The sequence below is a fragment of the Patagioenas fasciata genome, chromosome 6 (genome assembly GCF_037038585.1).
Source record: "Patagioenas fasciata isolate bPatFas1 chromosome 6, bPatFas1.hap1, whole genome shotgun sequence".
NCBI lineage: Eukaryota > Metazoa > Chordata > Aves > Columbiformes > Columbidae > Patagioenas > Patagioenas fasciata.
The window spans coordinates 21870140-21892277 of NC_092525.1; the positions used below are offsets into that span (position 1 = coordinate 21870140).

The 22138-nt window shown below is 42.5% G+C and overlaps 1 protein-coding gene across 2 annotated transcripts in view; it reads left to right on the forward strand.

Annotated features, from left to right (window-relative positions):
• Positions 1-13911: 13911 nt before the first annotated feature.
• The window catches only part of LRP8 (LDL receptor related protein 8), a 178228-nt gene continuing 170001 nt past the window's right edge, over positions 13912-22138 (forward strand). For both annotated transcript variants that reach the window (XM_065842288.2, XM_065842289.2), the window contains exons 1-2: positions 13912-14069; positions 14924-15043. In XM_065842288.2, coding sequence (XP_065698360.2) covers positions 14000-14069; positions 14924-15043 — 190 coding nt within the window. In that variant the 5' untranslated portion in view covers positions 13912-13999. The remainder of the gene's footprint in view (positions 14070-14923; positions 15044-22138) is intronic.

Consider the following 22138-nt stretch of genomic DNA (forward strand, 5'->3'; position numbering starts at 1 on the left):
TTACGTGTTTGAATTTTCCTGTGGATAATCACCCACATGCTGAGAGCCCAACAACTATACGGATTGGGTCCAAAACATCTTGCCAGATCATCACTGCTGAAACCTTCTACGACTCTCTGTGCTGTGACCATGGTCTGCTCTAGCTGAGCAGGGTTTAATTGCAATCATGGGATCCTTTAAGTCAAGCTGGGCACTCATCCTCCCTCTTTGTCTTACAGTCTGACAACTGCAAAGCAAGCTGTCTGACCGAGAGTCTGAGTAAGTAACAGCTGAACCTATGGTTTGTGCTAAAAATGAGCACAGACTTTACATAAATTTGTTTAGAAAAGCTATGACAAAGGAGTGTTAAAACGACAAAGTTAAGTTCACAGAAGTTGAGCTTTCCTATGTTTCCAGTGCAGTCTTAATTCAGTTATTTTACACAATTGAATTTTGTTAGTCTTCCAAACTAATCTTCTTTGTTAATATTCCATACTATGTTTTTTGCTTCACTTTTTGCTTTGCTTCATTTAAAAACCAGCATAATGAAGTGTACTCTGGGGTGAAATCAACAATCATAGTGAAAGAGCATCAAAGCCTTTCCTGTTGCAGAAAGTGAAGAGCACACAGCCAGTGATGCAAGGATCGTGTGTACTCAAGTTTAGCTGGTACTTCTTGTTCAGTTCATATTCCATAAAAACAGTAAAAACTATAACATTAACATCTCAGAAAGTTTATAAAAATGAATGCATTGATGTCTGAAGCATTCATACTATTCTGATAAGCACCACAGAAAAGAAATGAATAATTCTGTTTTCAAAGCAGAATCTGAATAGTGTGAAATAAATAATGCCTGGTGAGAGTGAATAATGAAGGGAAAATAAACTATTGAAAGCTACACATTAGTTGAATGTTGTTCATTCTGCACACTGAATGAGGTAAGGGTCTTATGGAAAACAGCATATGTGACAGTGTCATTTACAATGCTATCGTGGTGCCTGTGCATGAAGCACATAAATTACTTTTTCACAGGCAACCACACCATTTTATGTGCTTGATTAGCAGCCTTTATAATGTAAGCATAGCATAGTTTTTGTGTGCAATAAATAAGTTACGTGGTTTTTGGCCCATTTGAAATCCCAGCTTCAAGATCTGAAGCCTTTTCAGTTAAACGGTACTAGGATTATTCTATTCTTTCGTGTGGACGAACAATACATTCTCCCTGCTTTAGGTCTCTGAAATAAGTGAACTATTTTGTCTGAAACTAAGAAAGAAAATAAAGAGTCGTCCTTGTGCAGGTATCTCACATGATAGATTTTATTAATACTGTAATTGAAAACAGAATTCAATCATGGAAAATACTGGGCATGGGCTAAAAGATCTGTTGGTGACTTGGGCTTTTCCTGCTGTACCATTGTCACTCAGGAACATGGTGGTGGCTCCTGCACCTCACATCAGCAGTGACTGGAGATGCCAGACTGGTCTTTTCAATGGTGGACTCACCAGTCTTGTTTATATTTACATTCTATGCTGCTGTTACCCAAAAAAATCTGTGTAATTATCCACCTTCAAGGAGAGAAGGGCAATCTGGTTAGCCTCCGGGTGCTAAGGATGAATTGCCTGGTTTCATAAGTGGTTTTTGTAAACAAATACTGGTTAAAACTGATAGGATTTCAAGGAGACTTGACATGGGAGAGAGCAATGCATTATATAGAGATCTGAGCTAAATGGAAGTGAATCGTGATGTGTTCAGGTTCCTCACAAGGCTGTTGTGAGGATAGATTTATATCAAGTTCACTCCTGCCTAGATAAATATTAATGCTGATGACACAGGAAGGTGTTAGAAGATGATGGTCAGTCTGATTTCCCATACAGTGGAAGACAGAGAATTTGGGATCCACTGACAGCCATGAACAGCCTTAGTAGGCAATTACTTATTAAGTAATAAGCTGTTCTGCTCACAGCAATAATTTTAAAAAGGTTATCATTCAACTTAAATTGTACTTTTCAGCCTTCTTTAGGGGTACTCCTCAGTTTTTGTCCACTGACAAATTCCCATTCTGCAGTGCAGGACTCAGACATTGGCTTATTTCAAGATAAATTCTATTAAGTACTGGTATCTCTTACAGCTGAATCCTTGTGTGCTTGGTTAAAAAAACCACAAACAACAAACCACACCCTCCACCCCCAACCAACCAACCAACCAACCGAAACCAACAACAAAACCAAAACACAAACCCACCATGTTCTCCTATGTTCATTGTTTGCTCTTGCATTTAATCACAGGAATGCTGTCTTGCCTTTTGAGTTTCCTTTAAAGATGGATGAATTCCCAGAGATGTCTAAAGCAAACATGGGGGCTTTAACTTAACATGAGAACAATGACAATTTAAAAATTTTATAAGAGTGCCAAGCGTGCTGGTTTAATTTTTGATAAGGGATGATACTATGTTTCTGCATTTTTAATAAAGAGACTGAGTAAAGAGTCGTTTAAGCTACCTAGAGAGACAAACTTTTCCAGCAGGACTGTAACCAGTTCAGATGCTAATGGTAAGGACATCAGGATCATCTGTCTGAAAATATTGCCACGCAATGCTCACTAGTGTTGCTGCGTCAAAGTCAAAAGATTAGTTTTGATTTGCAGACACATTATATGATGCTTTCAGATTTGGAAATAATTTTGATATTGTGAAAAACTGATGTAACAAAATCCATGAAATTACCACCCCACACTGCAGGTTATACAAGAGAGAAATTTATTGGATTTCTGTTTGTTAAGGGAAAACTTTGATTTTGTATTACCACAATTTTTTATGTTTCAGAAAGATAAGTAACCTCAGGTTACTAAATTCTTAAGAATATACAAGAAAATATTTCATTTTCAAGTGTATGCTGATCAGTAGATCATAACACAAGCATATAAAGCACAGTAATTTTTTTTTACTTGCACAGCCTAGCTTTACAGATAATCCCTGCTTAAGAGCGATGTTTATCCATGAACCTTTTATACTATGACCACCACTGCAAGAAACATGACTGAACACTTTTTCTCAAGGTCACATTTGTGCACTTTGGCTATTTTAGAGCGAAGTGAATCATGAATTGAGACCTATTACCATCCATGCATTAGATATGCTGGGTGGGCTGAATGGTAAGAAAAAAGTCTCAGCTGATAGGGAACAGGGCTGTTGATGGTGCTTCAGTGCACACAGGACCTGATATGCTCCCTAGTTGCAAGGCAGTGCCATGGCCTATATACCATGTGTTCTCTGCAGTGGGTCACGGAGCAGCCTGACCATCTGCATCCTGTGTATGTGACCACAGATGGGGAGACAGGTCACAGGGCAGAGCTGCGTGTGGGTTTGATATAAGCCTCACTGTGGGCACTGTGCAACAGGAGATAACCGCATTGCTCTCAGCTCTGTGGGTGAAGAATGGAATGGAATGGAATGGAATGGAATGGAATGGAATGGAATGGAATAGAATAGAATAGAATAGAATAGAATAGAATAGAATAGAATAGAATAGAATAGAATAGAATAGAATAGAATAGAATAGAAGAATGGAATATTTTAGTTGGAAGGGTCCCACAATGATAATCTAATCCAACTGCTTAGTTGTACAAAGCTGTTGGTTGCCTTTTGTGGGCCTGTTCAGGCCTGTTTCATTTTTCCTCCCTCTCTAAAATGGATCCTGCCTGTGTTTTCCTGTCCTGGAAAATTTTTGAGAGGCTAATAATGTTGTTAGACCCTAGATGAACATGAATAATAGCCTGTTTGCAGAGCTGATAGCTGAGCTGTAAAAACGAATCTGCTCCCAGATGAAACTTGACATACAAAGTTTAAGCTTGGGGAGCAATTCTTCATACAAATTCTGAAACAAAAAGGCTTAGAGTGCTTAATTTTTATTCATCCTTAAAATAAAATTAAAAAAACCCTACAGGAGGGTCAGCAGAGAAAGCTTCTGTGTTTTGACATAGCCCTTGGAATTAGCTTTAAGCATAAAATACAGCAAATATTTCATCTGTAATGAAGTTGAATCTGCTCATTTTGGAGAAGAACAATGGGCAAAGGTCGAAGCTTTGGGTTCTGCAGTTGCCAGATGGGATCATTTCCAAAAGGGAATTTGGATGGTAATCAGTGTCCTCTGGGATCCATGCCCACCGCTCTGAGTCCGCGTGCCACAAAGGAGAGATTAGGGCCAGAATGAGAATGTGCAGGGCTGGCATGAATCAAAGGGACTCCCTGTAAAACCTATTACATCTGCGCTCTAAAAAAATGCATAGAGAAACTGACAGTCAGGAAAATGCAGTTTTGATTGTGCTTTGATGGCTGGGAAGCTAAAATTGTGTGGGTGGGTGGCTAAGTGTAACTTCATGTCCATGCCAGCTTTATTTGACAGAGGCAGCCAGAGTCAGGCCAGTTTTCATTGTCCTTTCAGGACTTTAGGAGCAGCAGGATAAATAAAGGAATGAAATGGGGAAATGAATTTATAGACTTAGGTTGTCAAATGATTAACAAAAGGCCCAAATCTTGGTGTTTTGTTCTATTGATTGTGTTTTGGCAAGGCAAAGATAAGATTGTGAACCTGTACAAAGGGAGGTGGCCTTTACTTCCCTCTGTGTCTTTGTGATGGCTGGGTGATTTGCTGAAGTTTTATTTTCAGACTGAAAGCAGGTGTTACTCTACACTGAATTATGAGCTACAAACACTATGCCATGCTTTTGGGACTCACACAGCTGGCTAGTATTAAATCAAAACAGACTCCAAATGTTTGGGTGTGAATATCTGAATGTCTCTGATGTCTGCTTTGTAATGGTAAAGAAAGCAATTCGCATCACAAAACAAGCTTCAGGTGAACTACAAAGGACTTGTCATGATCTTTGGGAGCCCACTTTATTCCCTGAGGCCTATACACTCTAGCAGGTGAGTGGTTTGGGTTCTAGCCTTCTAAACCAGCTGAAAAACATGAGCTGCTTGAACCTGATGTGGCCATGGGATGTATGGTTTTCCAGGGCAGAGGGAGAAGCTGTGCAGGGCTGTGACGTTGGCTGCAGCCCCACAGTGCTCTCCAGTGCTTTGTGTTGGCCTGGTGCTGCCCTTGTATCCTCCTAGGGATCACGGGCCTCCTTCACAAGTACCAAGACCAGCCTTTGATGACTAGTGGACAACAAGTATGTGGCAATTGTACGGAGTGACACAGCTTATATTGAAATAGAAAAAATATTTTAAAAAACCCAACTCTGAGATTAGCTTGGACATGTTTAAGCTTTCTGAAGAGTGAATGAAAGGGAGACGGGGTCTATCTGAGACAACAGCAGGAGTGTCATGAGTGAAAATTAAAGTGCTTTAACCAAATGCTGTGGGAAGTGCTTGTGGAGGTTCAAACTGCATAAGCCTGACAAGATCTGTGCAGACATACAAATGCATAAAGTAATACTGTACTTTATCAGAGCTGCAGGAGAACCCAGGGCTGAAGCACAAGAGGTGCAGCAAATCAAGGACCAGCTGAATTAGGAGTTGGTTTAGACTACATGTATCTGTCTGCTTGTATTCTTTCAGGCTTGATCCATCTTGGTTAGAATTTAACATCTGTGGAACTGAGAGACATTTCTGCTTTTGAAGGAAGAACTGGGGATGGAGGAATATGTTGAAGGGTGTACTACTACGGGTAGGACAAGAGCTGTTTTGTGCTTCTGGAAACTATGTCTCTAGGACATGTTATTCTGAAATGCATCTATCACTTGGTGCTTTATGTGATATGACAAAATGCCACAGGGATTGATCCATCAACTGGTACTGTTGCAACATGGTATAGTAGGCAGGAAATCTGAAAAGACATGTCTTCTGAAACTGTTTAAAAGATCTGTAGCTCTGGGAGTGCACACACGCACGTCTATCACTTATACAAGCACGGATACTACACGTTGTCAGCTCTGTCCTAACATTTGTGAGAAAAAGTTTCTCGACTTCAAAAAACCAAGTTTTTCACAGCTCAGTTACATTGATAACTCTTCTCAAATGTATGGACAAATGTAAACAAGGCTGCATTTGTGTGACTGTCGTGTATCTCTAATGAAGCTGTGCACAGAGACATCCAGTATTTTATCACTGAATAAGCAAAACACTTTGCAAAGTGAAGGGATATTTGAACATCAGGCCTACATTTGCAAAATAATAATTGGATTATTTTTCTCTCCTGGAAAAAACATATCTCCCAGTGTCTCCCTTCTCTTCCGTCTGGCCCTATTTTGGGGAGATTTTAAAAATTATTTTCTTTTTTATTCACTTCGAAAAACAAATAATTCCACTCTGGCCAAGCTCATATGTTTTGGTTATGCACAATACTCCATTCATTCTCTTGTTATTTAAGAACTGAAGGTGATGAGATGGCAATATCTAACAGGATAAAAAAAATATTAAAGACCAGCTAGTAAATCAAAAGAGAAAGCAAGAAAAAATATTCATAATCCAACCTTGAAAAATTTGCTTTTAATAAGCTCTCAATTAAAAAAGGAAAACAAATGTTTGGTTCATATTCCTTCATAAAGAAAGACAACCTTGTGTAGCAGCTATAAGTATTTACAAATTAGATGATTTTTTAATTTTTAAATTTCAGACAAATTTATTAATTTACAGATTAGATTCTGCCTGCTGCTTAGCATGAATGCACAGATTCAGCACTAGCTTGAAAGCAAGATGGGTTTTAAAGTGTTCTGCTGTCATACAAAATCCATACAAATATAATGAGAGACATTCCATGCAGACATCATCCTAAATTCCCGTTTGGGTATTATTTTCTCATTGATGTTGTAATTAATGCTAAAATAATTTGTCTGTGAGCCTTCAAGATGCTTAGAGCTTTCCAGAGGGCTGCCAGGAGCTGAGGGAATTTTGCACCTCACAGAACCAGACCTTGTCTCTGTTTCTGCCATCCACGCACAATACACTGCTTTTTTGTAGCACTGATGCCTAAACAAATAAGGTGTGGGAGACAAATGGAGTATCTAGCTTACAGAATTTTTATAAAGAAAAAAAAAAAAAATCCAGGCTTGGTGCTGCTACTGTGTTTCACTGTTTGTGTCTGAGCCCTTTGGGAGCTATAGAGCAAACAGCAGCTTGTGGTACTAATCTGCTACTTTACAGCATTGGTATATGGTCACTGTAGAGCTACACGAGACACTGTCAACTTCAGTTTTGCTCCAGTTCATGATTCCTTTGTTAGTAGTAATAGGATAAATAGTTTGAAGTGAAACATCTTGAAAAAATCCCACTGTACTTGTTACTCACTATGGCCTCGAGTCTGCATTTCTGTTTGCTTTCACAGTGGTTAGTCACTGTACGACAGCAAAGAGCAGATCGGTCTATGGCAGCGCTCCTCCAGCATGCAAAAGATCTTGCCAGACACCTAATCCTCATTTTTTTTCTTCTTGGTGCCTTCATTCCTATGCTCATTAAAATTAATGGGAGAAGTCCCTATAGTGATTGTAGGTTTGGTTGCACTCAAAGATCTATTGTCTAGGGATACTGCTATGGCTGGGTGTTCAGCCTTGGGATGGGAGAGAAGGGCAGAAGCCTTCTGTGTTAACTCCTCTCTAGCTGAATAAAAACTTTACCAAAGGACTGCAAAGCATCTCTTCTCTTCCCTGTACACCCTTGAAAGAGCTTCTTTAGAGAGGCAGGAGCAAGAACATGAAGTGGAAGAAGATGGATTTGAAGCCACACTGGAAAAACCTTGTGAGTAACACAGCGCTTTTCTGGAAGCAACGTTCCCAGGGAGCTGCTCCTCCCAGTTACTTTTACACAGCCAGAATACTGCTAAATGGCACTGGGTAATATTGAACTTCATTTGCTAAGGAAAACCAGGGGGTGGTAGTCAAGGTAGACTAACTTAGGTTTACAGTTATATATATATATATATATATATATAAGTTTAAGAGAGTAGCTCTAAGAATTGCTCTGAAGACAAGAATCCTTGAGTGTGAGATACGGCCTGTTATCTGTGCATGTATATATGCAGTTAGTGAACGTGTGATGCAGTGTGGTTTACATTTATGTGGAAGCTATGGTCACTGAATGTTTCAGTCTCATACGTGGAAAATAAGCACCACTAAGATTTTGTTTGGCCAGCAGTGTGGCAGTGTTGTACCATAGTGCTTCTCATGCTTGAACAAAGTAGAACTGAGTGACAGTTTTAGGACAAAGAATTATGGCTATGGAAGTGAGAGATTCTGACTTGTAGGAGAGAGAATTTTTGGATTATAAACTGATGGGGTTTGTAGTTTGATTTGAGTCTGATTATGTGATGTCCTCCTTTCTTTAGCAGGCCATGAGCTAACTGAAAATAAGGATGTCATTAGAAGACTTAGAGTGTGCTAAAGGAGTTAAATTGACCTTTTAGGCATGAAACAAGTAAACAAGCAAACAAGTAAAAACAAGTGAAAGGAAAGTCCCAGTGGCTGTTCCTAGAATCTGAAAGGGGAAGATGGATCCAATAGACAAAGTAGTACAAAGCACGGATTTAAATAAGAGATACGAAAAGCAAACCAGCAAACAGCTGAGTTAGTGGATTGGAGTCGTCTGGAAAGAAGTCGAAGTTAAAAGAGATAAAAATTAAGCTACGTAACAAAAGAGATTGTAGAAGATATTGAACAAAGCATTATAAAACAATAAAAATTGCAAAAGTAAAAGCATAGAAAAGGAAGCTAAATGTATAGATACCACATAGTCAGACAGATAAAAATATGAATTGGAAAAAAGCATTAAGGTTTAGAGCCCTAACTTGCTTTCACACACACAAAAGAGGATTTGTGCAAATGAAAGATAATAATACCTGCCATGAAAACTCCCCTAACGAAGAGAGAGATGGGGATGGTCACAATGATGTAACAGGGCTGGAGGGTAAAATGTGAATGAACACTGATGCTACAGTAACAGTGGTCAGGTGCATGAATTTGGGTGAAATTCCTATGGCCACATGGACAAGAGTGGAAGTTTTTAAGGAAGTTAGTAAGGGAACATTTTTAACTGGGAGAAATCAGTCTCAGTAAACCTATGAAAACAGGGGAAATAGAAGAAAATTTTCTGTGCAGTTTAAAATGGGAAAATTTTGAAGAATTAATTAAAAGCAAAAGACTGACGTATCTTAGCAGAGAAAAACAGTACACAGAACACTTTTAGAAACGAGTATGAAACAAGATACAAACAAAAATAATTTTGTTAATCTCAAACGTAAGAAGGAAGGCTGTGAAAAGTGTTAGTAATTTTGAGGACAGTAGGTAAAAACCAGAAGCTGTGTAAGAGTCTCAGGGACAAATTCTGATCAGAAGTGAACCTGTATTTATACTCCACTGAGTTTGTGGCTGGAGTGGTGCCTCACTTGGTAGAAGCAGCAGAAAATACATTTTAGTCTTAAATGTAATATACAATACTATGTATAGCTGAAAACTCACAGTAGTTTTGACAAAAGAATTTTATTTTAAAATGTAAGTAATATTGCAAGCACCTACATATCAGTTGTCAGTTTAAGGGATGTGGCTGCTAGTGCGTTGGTTCAACTAACTTTTAATCAAAGTTTAATTAAAATATCTGTTTGCAAAATATATTGCATTAGCATATCTAAAAGCTATGGGGGAACTGAAGGAATTAGATTTGTCTGGTTGAAAGACAAGACTGAAAAAGTCAGCCTAATCGACAGGGGATATTTTCAAAGGTTATTATACAAATAGAGGAGGACAGTTTTTTAAATGTCCATTTGAAAGACAAAAAGATTTCGTAAAAGGACATTACGTTGTTTGGAGGAAAATAAGGCAGGGGGATGGTGTTAGTACAAATAGCTCGAGAAACTTGGTCTCTATGGTTTGAAGGGTTTCAGTAGACAGACTGGAGACTTCTCAGTGGAAGTACATGGACACTAGTCCTGTTCTTTTTCTTCCCTGACAGTTGTGGTGGGGTTTTTTTTGTTTGTTCGTTGTTTTTTTTTTAGCAAAGATTTTATTGAAAAAAAATTAAACACCTGCCATTCTTCCATACTTCAGCTGTCTTTGGCTGTCAGTCTGTGTCTCGGACAGTGGTCACAGGGCAGGGATGTCCACAGCTTGCTGGCATTCTCAACTGCGAGTGGGAGTAAATAAGCCAGGGTAACTCTGATACTTCTCTAATCTGGCACCATCATGCCCAGGTTCTCAGTGTTAAGCTACATGAAATCTGTTGCCCATATTTGTGTCATTGTGGCTGGTGCTGATCACCTTATCTTGCACAGGTCACTTTGTCTTGCACAGATAGTCTGTGGCCTCTTCAGCTGTAATGTGGTGAACACTGAAATGCTCTTGGGTATTGTACACCAGGTGGAAGTGCTTGCAGCATATTGCTCTGGATGGACTTTCAGTCTGAACCTGTGTAGTGTTCTGCAAAACGCGGGCAAGTGTATGTACAGTGGACAAAAGCTGGAAACATCACATAAAGCCGCATTAAAATAAGTTTGGTGCATTGCTTTTTACATGCTTCTGAATGACATTTCCAGTTCCAGACCAGTCTGTGGTTGGGAGTGTTGTAGATGCACACTGGTGTGAGTAAACAACAAAATAACCCAGTATACTAATGCAAACCTGCAGAAAATCCAGTGTGCAGAACACCAGTTATTCATCATGACACTGGAGAGACTTCCCTGATGTATTAACTGTAGCTATCATGAGATACCTATGGATCTAAGCGACCAATTGTTGCAAAATGTATGGAGAAAAAGATCTGGATTCTGTGCTAGGGAAAAAAAAAAGTTATCTAGCTATAAAAATCTGTAAAATAGATCAAATAAATTGTATGGATGATGAAAGACACAGAGCTAGCTGATGGTAAGCTCCATCTGGATGGAACTCTATAGAAACAGCATTTCAGTGTTTTGATGTACCTTCTTGCTTTGTCAGTGGCAGGCTAGTGCTAGTTTATGTTTTAAAAAATGCAGAGGTATGTGACCAGAAGCAGAAGCAAACTAGGAAACTACACATAGAGCAGGTCAGTGACCTGCCCCTTCCTTCACAGCACTTTGACACGGTCTGAGCGCCTCCTGCCCTGTCTTCTTTGTGCCTTGGGGCTGAGGCCGTCCTATTGCTGTTTGGTCTGCTGGAACTTTTTGGATGACTTTGAATGTTTATTCAGTAGATAGAAGTAGAACATACCAGTCACTTGAAGAGAAAAAAGAGTTGACACAGCAGCCTGAGGCTAATTCCTAATAAAAACTATACATATTAAAACACCCAGCAGAGAAACAGTCTGCTACAGCAGGAGCCCTGTACTAGGCAGAGAAGTGTTGAATAAAGCTGGTCACCCTTATGCTACAGGTCAAGCAAAAATAAGGAACATGTAGTTCAACTCTGTGCTGGTTTTCTAAAAATTATTAGGATGGCACTGTCTTCCTAAGTTTACTCATGTTACTTTTAAGCTGAAATCATTCCACACACGGCAAGAACACACTATATACATGGAGTCACTAAGGACCAAGCAGTGGCAGAGCAACGTGAAACAGAGATCCTTCACACAACCTGTAGAACTGGGGAACTCCCTGCTCCAGGCTGTGATGCCTGCTAAAACTTTTACTTACATTATGTTTGAAAAGGAACTGATATTAATGAAAACTTATTCAGGATTATTTGAATACAAAGACACTACCACTGGCTTAGGAAGATCTCAAGCCACTGATGGCTGGAATTATCTTCTAGGCAAACATTGCTGTATCTGGCTCCAGTCTCACAGTTGCTCTCAGACATCTTCCATCAGCTGCAGTGTGGGTCAGAATGAGCTCGAGAGACCTGTGGTCTCATCTACCATAACCAGTCTTGTGATTAGGAGCAGACTGGTTTATCAGTGTCAACTCTACAAGCAAATTCAATTGCCAACCAGCAAATGGCTATTAGAATGTATTTTGTATATGAGGGTTACTAAACATTGCATATTAGGTGTTGGAGTCTGTTTGGCCCAATATGTCTGTGCTGTTGCTTTACAGGTTTCCATACAGTCTGGATAAACAAAGCATGAGTTCCTTTTCCAGTTTCTGACTCAAGAGGTGAGCACCTTGGGAGGTAAATTAAGAGCTTTAATTAACTATTGGAATATCATGGATAAAATTAGATTTCTCTTAATACCAAATGGTTGCCCTTGCCCAATTTACTTCCTCTTTAGCACCTCCAGTTTCCTTCTTGCCTCTGCAATTCCTGGGAGACATACATGTCCACAAGATGGTACTAGGCTACAAGTAGCCCCTACAATGGTTGGTCAGTGAAGGCTGGTGAAACTACAGTTGGTCAGGTGTCATCACAGCAATTTACTCAAAAAAAGCTTATTGTTTTCTGTGAGAGGCGTTCAGGCCAAAATAATTTGTGTGATTTTTTTTGGTTGGTTGGTTTTGGTTACTTTTAATTTTTTATTTTTTTTTTCTTTAACTAAAACACAATTCTGTTAGGAATCATAGCAAATCATTGCTGTGACTGATGCTCTGCACACTCGCACCTGTTTCATACTGGGTAGCTTCATTATTGCCTTTGGAGCCGCTTCCAATTTAAATTAATTTAGAAAAGACAAGAATGAGGCCAGGAATTATAGTAGGTTTATGAATCTGTGTTTTGGCACATTAAAAAAAAAAGGAAATTTGACCTAATGTATTATAAATACCTCATTTGCTTTAAGCAATTACTGTAATCTATCACATTGAACCAAACAACACAAACATGCACTACATTTTGCATGCTAAAAAAATTGTTCAAAAAGGCTTGAATAAATTGTTAATACTCCATAAGCTGCTAGTGAAATAGCTCAATGATTAGCTCTTCTCCTCTTCACATGATTCATACGCAACAGTGACACTACTAATGACTTGCAAAATTTTTGTTAAAGGCACAGACACATTTTTAAATGGTGGACCAGTGCTGAAATTAATGGCATTTCTGGGTTTGAAATGGAGAAGTTTTAGTACATCGGTTTATGTAAAATTAGTGCTTGATTTTCTTTTCTAATAACACTCCACATATAATAATGCTAATCCTGTTGTGATGTTAAATGCAAGTTATTCCCGAAAAATATCTTTTCATAATAAGGTTACTGAAACACTCTTAATCCTGACCGTATGAACAACACTGTGGTGTTAATAAAAGACAGTGAACCGCTGTCTCGTCAGCACTGTACAAATGGAGCGATAAACACAGCCCCTGATAGCTTATAAAACATTTCCTTTGCAGTTACTGATCAAACTCCATGTGCTTAGGCAGGAGCAAGGACGAGCTGCTCCTTTGCGGGGTGGTTGCCACCTTTACGATACCGTTTCACTAATTTGAACACAATTAATTGGAGATGACCACATCAGTGTGCTCGTAATGAAATCCCTCTGTGGGAGATCTATACTAATGAGGGGAGCACACAATTTGTGACCCACGGCCATTTAAAAGAGTCCATGTGCTTAATCGACTTAATAAAATTAAGATCATGAACGCGGCTGTCATTGCAACAGGGCATATGGAGGAGGATTCATAACCGAAGGGCCGGCCCTGCGTGCCGGGTCCAGAGCGGCGCAGGCCCGGGCCCCGCCGTGCTAAATCCCGTAGCTCTTAACGGGGCCCGGGCCTGCGCCGCTATCCCAGCGCCCCTTGCGAGGCGGCAGCAGGTGAGCTCGGCCGCCGCCATCCCGGCCGCCAAGGCGGCGAAGGCCATCGGCCTCCGCACACAGGCCTGGAGCGCGGCGTGTGCCACCCGCTGCGCGGCCGCTCGCACGGCCGTGCCGGGAGCAGTGTCCCGCAGGTGTCCCCCTGCGTATGACGCCACGCGGGCGGGGCAGGGGCCGCGCTCTCCAGGGCGGCGGCAGCGGGGGCCGCGCCGAACACCGCGCGCGGGGCCCGCCCAGCGGGGCGCGTCACGGCGCGGCGGCGGCGCGCGGCAGGGCGGGGGCGGTGCCGGCCGCAGTCGGCACGGGGCAGCGAGCGGCGCGCCGGCTGCGCGCACCCCGCACACGGCGCGCTGCCTCGGAGGGAGCGAGCACCATGTGCCGGCCAGCGCTCGCCCGGCTGCTGCTCCTCCAGCTGCTGCTGCTGAAGCTGCACCTCGGCAAAGGTGGGTCTGGCGCGTCGCGGCCCGGCGGCTTTTCCCTACTTGCCGGGGTGGCCGCGGCATGTGGCAAGTGCACACGGCGCCTCGGCGCTCCCGGGGAGCGGGTGAGCGTCCTGCCTACCTGGGCACCTAGGGGTGGGGGGCCGCGGGCAGACACTCGCCGCGGTGTCCCGCGGGAGGGCTGGACCTGCAGAGGGTCGGGTACGCTCGGGGCTTGCGACCTGCGGGGGCCGGGCGCGCTCTGCAGCGGGCGGATGCAACGGGACCGCTGGTGACAGGAGCTGCCACCTTTAATCCCTTTCTGAGGAGATTTGTGCCTCCTGAGAGCAGCGTTGCACTGTGTCTGCAAAGCAGATTTGCTCCGTGTCCCCGCCGCCCTCAACTTTAGTTGGGTCAGTTCCCTTTTCCCGGGACGACACCGGTGCGCGTTGCCGCCTGTGTCCCCGGCTGTCTGTGCATTTTGCACCCATAACGGATGCGGAGGAGGTCCCAGCATCGGTGTCCTTTATAATTTTTCTTTGTCTTTTGCGTTTCGAGTTTAACTGTCTTCAATTCCCAGGTTCCTTTCCCCTCTGTCTTTAAAACAGTGCGGGGAAGCACGGGAATGGTCCCTTTTATCGCTGCACAAAGCAGCTTCGGCATCATCGCCGTCTTCCCGCGGAGGCGCGTCTCCCCCCGCCTCGCACCGAGCCGCTCTGCCCTGGCGAGCCCAGCCCCAGCCCCCACCCTCGGCCGCCGGCTCCCGGCGCCCTACCCGGGTTGTGCGGGGCCGGTTGGGGAGGCGGCCTCGGGGTGTCCCCGTCACCCCTTTGTGAGAGCGCGCCCCGCTGACCCAAGCGCGGCCCCGTGTCTCGCAGGCGCCGTCAAGGAGTGCGAGAAGGACCAGTTCCAGTGCCGGAACGAGCGATGCATCCCCGCCATCTGGAAATGCGACGAAGACGATGACTGCTCGGATAATAGCGACGAGGCGGATTGCCGTGAGTGTCCGTGCGCTGGCACGGTGGGGCGGGGACCGGGGCCCTCCCCGCGCCCAGCCTGGCAGGGCGCGCTTCCCAGCTGCGCTGCGCTTCTTTTTTTTATGAATGAATGGATGAAGTCGCGCCGTCCCCGGCTCCGGCGCCGATTGGCTGCCGGGAGCAGCCGATCAGTGACGCGGCGGCCGGGCCCGCCGTGGGCAGAGCTCCGCGCGCGTGTAGCGGCTCCTCGCTGCCGTCCAGGCCGGGCTGACCCGGCCGGGGACACCCGGAGAGCGATGTCCCGCGGAAGGGGGCACCTGGCAGCTCCCTGCCCGCTCCCTCTCCGCCCTGAGGTTCCGCCCTCGCCTCCGGCAGCGTTTCTGCTCTAAGCGTCTAAAGGGAGCGGCACAGTTTGTGTCCTCAGGGGAGCTGGGAGATGTTTGGCCCCGAGGAAGTCTGTGTGTACGGTCAGTGACAGGTGCTCATGTGAAACGCTGTTTACTTTCAAGCATCACCACAAGATGTGGAATTGGTGTGAATTTTGTGTTTAAATATGTGTTTGTAGTCATGGTGAGGAGAAGGGACATGAACAAGTAGCACTGCTTGGCAGTGTCAGCCACATAACACTGACTGATTTCCTGGTAGTGCAAGGAAAGAGAGAGCAGGGAGATATGTATCCTGGGAAAACAACAGCCTTGCCTTCTCCTGTGGTGTGGCCCCGGTGCGTGTGAGTGGCACTTAATAAACTTTTGGTAGTTTGTGGGGTTGTGCTGGTGTTTATATCTCTGTTATCTTGCTGACAGTTTCTGACAGCCTAGGAGAATTTAGCTCAACTATGGAGAAGCATCTGTAAAAGAAGCCTAAGTCTTATGAAAGTATCTTTGATTTGGAGTTTTAAGTTGCGGATATTTTAGCAAGTACCGTGTCTCTTGAATTATCTCTGTAGGATGAAGGACATTGAATGTGCATCAGGTTATAATTCACTGAAGGAGCTCTTGAAAGTTCATAGACCCGGGGGATACCTTAAGAAAAGAAGAGTCACTGGTTATACATTTTCCAGTGTGTGACTGTCCTGTTACCAGCTTCACTGTTAAATCTGTTTCAGGTGATACTCAGAGTGAAGTTATAAGTAGATAAGTTTAAGGAGAGGAGGCATTCCCAATCTCTTGTTCATGGGAAACATTGTGGTGTTACAAGATAAAACATAAACCCCTTATTTCTGGTGCTTTTATATTCAGAGGGCTTGGTAGGCTTTATATAGGTCTAAGGTTATGATCTGGGGAGTTAGCATTACTTAATTTAGATATAAAAATGGTTTATGCAGGAATTATATCGGCACTAAGTAGAGGCAACTTAGATTTGGAATGTTTCAGATTACAGAAGACTCAGGGAAGCCAGGGCTGACTGAGAACCAGTTTGGACACGTGTTTAGTCATAACTGGGCAAGTTTTCTCAGAAGTTTGAGTTTCCAGAGACAGACACTAATCTGTGGAAATGCTGGCAATCTCTGAGCAGGCTGATAATTGTATTATTGAAGCCTTCTATTTCAAAGTCGCTCTGTGTGCTGTTGTACAAAGGCTTGTTGAGCTGCAGGTGACATATGGGCTGTGCTTTGGGAGCTGCTGTTTTGGAGGTTGGGATCGTGGGTGGAGCAGCATCTTTTTCTAACAGATTCTGCAGCCTGCATTCCACAGGTTTGTGGCCTGAGCTCCTTACTTAGCATGAGTGAGTGGGTCAGTATATGGGCTGCTTTTTTGTCTTTCCATTTTCCTTGTGATCCACCTTCTAAGCATTTTGTCAGAAAAAAGAGTGTAAAACAACATCGTGTTGCATAACAGCTCTGTGTGAATTGTGCTGTGTTAGAATGGTTAGATGGATAATTGAATCTGACATAGTTTTATTTTAGAGGGTTTTTACAGTTGTTGGGTTGGGGGTGGTGAAAATATGATCGCTAAATTGTCATAGAATGGTGACTTTTGAGATGTTAGGAAAGAGCATTTTTGGATGTGGGGACACCAGGAAGAGTTCTTTGCTTTATTCTGAATTTGGGAATTATTATTGACAGGGGTGGGTACTACAGAAATGACTCATGGACTGTTAATTTAGTTCATAGAATGGTTGGGGTTAGAAGGGACTTCTGGAGATCATCTAGTCCAACCCACCATATGTATATTGACTTAGCAGTTGCTTCTCCAAGTAGCCTGAGAGACATTTAAATGGCATTTTTCACACAATTTTTTTTCCCCTCACTTATATTGTTCTGAACACTGTGGTTTGGTTTTGTTTTTTTTTTTTTAATGCACACTGCTTTTCAGCATATGTGGTGTTTAGAGTTATATCCACTGGGTGAAATAATATGTTCCATGTGGTTTCGCTTCCAGATATCACCTCTGTTGTCACTGCTGTAATAAACAGATATGTTTATAAAATAGTTTTTAAATAAATATACAATGGAAGAAACTGTTCCAGAAAACTCATCATGCTGGGGTGGTGATGGAGAGGGAGAAGAAAATGCAGGTAGCCTGCTGGCAATGAGTACTAATATGGGACCTAGTCACCCCTGTAATTACTTGCTAATGCTTTTTCCAGAGTTAATAACAGGTTTGTAATAGTTCATTGCTGCTTATATGTATCCTCCTGTGTTGAAGGAACAGGATGGTCCTTATCTGCTTTAAGAATTGGTTTATGAAACAAGCTTGTCCTTGTGGTAGATCAATGATGTCAAACTCATTTTCCCCGGGGGCCACATCGGCCTCACGGTTGCCTTCAAAGGGCTGAATGTCATTTAAAGACTGATAAAGACTGTACTCCTACAGTCTTAAAATTCCATTTGGCCCTTTGAAGGTACCCTGAGGCTGATGTGGCCCCCGGGGAAAATGAGTTTGACATCCCTGTTGTAGATGGTCTATAAACCCAGAAAGATTTTGTAAGCAAGGTTATCTTAAGCAGTTCTGGAAGAAGTTAAGTTTTGTTTGTGCAGAACAGCGACTTTATAACCTGGCAGTTCGTGTGCTTTGTATTGGAAGCTACCTTTGCATAAAAACTGATGTTGGGTTTTTTTTTTGGGGGGAGGGGTTATTTTTTGTGTGTGGGTTTTGTGGTTGATTGGTTGGTTGTAGGTTGGTTGTTGTTGTTTGTTTGGGGTTTTTTTGTTTGTTTTGTTTTTCCTCCTCCCTTCTCTAGAGCTTTCCTGATATGATGTTGGCTTTTTTAAAGGAGCTTTGGACTCTTAAGGAGAACATCTCAGTAGTTACCCTGTATGGTCTCTGTGGAACTTGCTTTCCATTCAGTAGTTTTTTTCTGTGGTGGTTGGTAGTTCAAGTTATCTGCCATAGGATTGATGCGTGAGTGAAAATGGAACTGGAGCATGTAGAAGTAATGATCTCAGCCCTCACACAAATCAGATTACCCAGCAGTGGTCTGTAAGGTATGTCAAGTTTATCTTAGGTTGCTCAATAACCTTTTTGTGTATCACAAGGCCAAATTATTTCTTGGTATGTGGCAGTTGACTTTAGAGGTTTTACTTGTGGGAAATGAATGAAATGAAAGGAATCCAGTTTGTTTTTCTTCTTTAAGAAAAAAAGAGCTGTTTAACCCTTTTTTTTTTTTTTTGACTTTGACTGATGTTGCTGACGAAGGCAGGATTTACGAGCTCTCTGACCACCTGGTTCACTGGCAATAGCACTCAGTAGAGACTAGGGGCATGACAGAGAAATGGGATTTGTTGCTTGCGCTACTTGGGTTATCATTTGTAAGATACACACTGCAGTAAAGACTAGACTGTGTATGTTGCTTTGGTTCAATTTAAATTATCTTTACAATTTTAACATATTCCAAGAAGCATCTCTAGAGTTGAAACCTCATGCATCTGCTTGTCCTCATTTGAGCAAGTATCAGTTCTGCATATGGTGCGTATTTCATGTTGCATATTTCAATGTTATCAAGTCCTTTTAGTACTGTTGATGATTTTAAAAAGTCAAATGGCCGCTATAAAAAAATAGATAACTTATCACAGTATGAAGGTAAAAGTGCTGAGGATTTAAGGAAGAGCAGGAAAATAGGGATTGCAGAAAGTGCCTTACCCATTGGGGAAAGGTAAAAAAAAGAACCAAATAGATGTAGGTAGCAAGTAAGTATGAATGTAGTTACTGCTTTACAAGAAGTAAAAGGAAACAAATCCTGGTGGCAAAGGACTGTAGCAAAGGAGGCTGCCAGGAAGAACAGAGACAGTGTTTGTTTGTCTGTGGGCATGGGGCTTGTGAAGCAGTAACAAGAGAGGAGATACTGATTTGTGTGCATGGTGGAAATACATAAAACTGTATACAAATTGCTGAAATATGAAGATGCCTTCTTCCTGTCATGTTTTTAAAAAGTTACAGCATTTTATGGGAGAGAAAATAAAAAAGGAGAAGTTCCTTAAAATGTTACTGTGTATCTACTAAAAGGAAACTGAACACCCACCAGAAAAATAGTGCAAGTGATGGTGTTTGGACTGCTGGGGAAATTAAGACTTAAGCCCTAGAATTAGAAATCTTAGGTAGCTCTTGCAGAGTTTAAATCTGTATAAGACTACTGATGCTGCTCTATGCAAAAATATTCGTTCGAGCTCAATCCAGTCTGCCTAGGCCTGAGAAGACAGAAACCCAGTCTCAATTTACAGTTTGCACGGTCATGATCTGTACTAAATGTGATGCACTCAGTGAGGATGGGGCTTCAGGATGGTTTTGAACATGATTTTTAGATGCATTTTACTCCTTCCCTACACAAGCAATGCTTTTTCCTCTTGGGAAGCTCTGGAAAGTCAAGGCTGAATGTTTGCAGATACGCAGTCATTGAGGCTTTCCCTTAACGATATAGCAGCAACATTATAAAGCACTGAAGCTATTTTTATAATGGGGAAAAATGTCCGTTTTCTGAGGCACAGTGTTTTGGCAAAGGATCACTTGTTGCTGAAATACTCAGAATGTAGGATACTGGGTTTTGTTCTATGTCTCCCTTGGGACAGGTGGACACTGCAGGGCCAGTTTGGCCCCAGGGCCCACAAATCGTGTACCCAGGGTCCCTGCTGCTATGGGACATGTTCCCAGAATAGAAAATCCTAGAGAGCTGCTTTGATGGGGGAGTGGCTCTCGGAGACTTTTTGCCCAGTTTTACCAGTTGCTCCTTGCTTGCCGCTGCAACCAGCAGAAAACAAGGAAGAATGTGCAAATTGCAGCCAGACTTGATACAGTTGACACAAAGTAAGAGCTCTGAGTTTGATGGTTGTGCTTGGTAGGATTTTATTTTTTCGCTCTAAGTAGGATTCACATTGTCTTAACCCAGGCCTGAGGGTGAGTAAAAGAGCCTGGAAGACCTCTGCTTAAGTGTTTCTCTGGTGGCAGATCCTTAAACGCAACGAAGAGTATAGTTGCAAAAAGCTTAATGATTTTCCTAAAATGAAACACAAGCTTCAATGCCATTTCAGCAGAGGGACACAGACAAATGCAGAGTTACTATTCTCTTTCAAAGCTCTATTTTCCATGTATTTGGATCCTTTTGGGTAAGTACTGTTGATAGGGATGTTTTATGCTGGACAGGATTGAGGTTGCCTCAGGTATGAAATGCAGTGTGTAAGGAGTTGCTGTTTCAAAGACTATTCCTGCATGTCCAGAATTAAGGGTGAACAGGTAGTATAAGCAGACTTTTCCATACCTCAGCCCTTGTCCTGCCTTGGGGCAGCAATATGTGACAGTAGAGCTGGGAAAACTTCCCTTGCTGTCTGGAGGAAGCAAGACCCCTGTTCTCCTGCTGGTGTTGTGCTAGAGAATCTGCAGAGAGTTTGATTCCTGCTGCCTATGCGAAAGCCCGGGAGGCAGCCTCATATTCTCCGTGCTTTTCAGTTCAAATTTCAGTAGAGCTGGAATTTGGGAATAAAAATATATCAAAAACCTATTTGAGAATTAAAAATCTAGATCCTCTGAAGAGTTAAATATGGCCCAAGTGGCTTTGAAACACAGGAGTGTAATGGTGTGCCCTGCTTGCAGGTTTTGGAACATGAGAAAGTGAAACAGCAGGCAGTCACAATTGCCACATATATTCTGTGACTTTTTTGTCCTCTGTTATCTGTTGCTCCAATTTTTTTTCATGTTCAGTGTTGAGACAGTATTCTCTGTGCTGAGTGATAGATGTGTCTTACTGTGGAGATGCCTGCGTGTCTTCGATACTTACTCCATGGTCATGTGCACGTTTTAGGTTTTCTTGACATGTGCATGGTCATATGCTCTTGATTACGTCAGTGACAGTTTCTCTGAGTTGCAGGGAGAGCTTGCATGCTCATCCCCAAACTGGAAGCACTGGGAAGAGTGGTGCCCATTTGCTTGTCTGTTGCCTGCCTGTCCTGGTCGGTGCTGTGTTAATATGAAAACCAGGCTCAAAACCAGTTTACTGTTCTCTTGTGTTCAACACTGAATGTTAATTGCTTATCTTTCTTTTTTTCATTATATTCTCATTGTCTGTTCTGGGAAAACTAACTTGCATGTGATTTGGGTTATCTTCCCTGTGCTGCATCCTTTGTGCAGAAAATCAAGCACTAAGTACATGTGGGAAACATGCATTTCTCCATTTCCCCATTTCCTGGCACATTTGCTTAAGGAGTTTTATTATCTCTAGATACAAACTGTTTTCCAGGAGGTGGTGTTTTTCTGTCAGTTCTGCTCATGGTTTGGGAAAGAGAGATAGAACTGGAATAGGACCACTGGAAAGACAGGAGAGGGAGCTCAGGTGTACGGGATAGCTGCGGATAGAATGGCTACAGAGGGAAGAGAACTTGATTTTTATGGAGCACTGCTGTACTATAGCAAGAAAGCACATGAGTTGCTCTAGATACAGTTACAGGAACAAGCTGTGATCTGAAAAGCTTTCCTAAGGTCAAGGAGAATGGGAAGATTGAAAATAATGATGAAGTTCAGGAAGGAAAGTGCAGTCAAAACTGTCAATATCTTGGAACTCAGAGGTCTCATTTCAGAGGATATAAAAATGTTCTACATTTTGAGCCAAGGTAGGCAAGCTTCATCCAGAGCATTTTCATGTGTGGAAAGGTAAAACAAAAGTCCTATCATCTGCAGTGTTATAGACCCA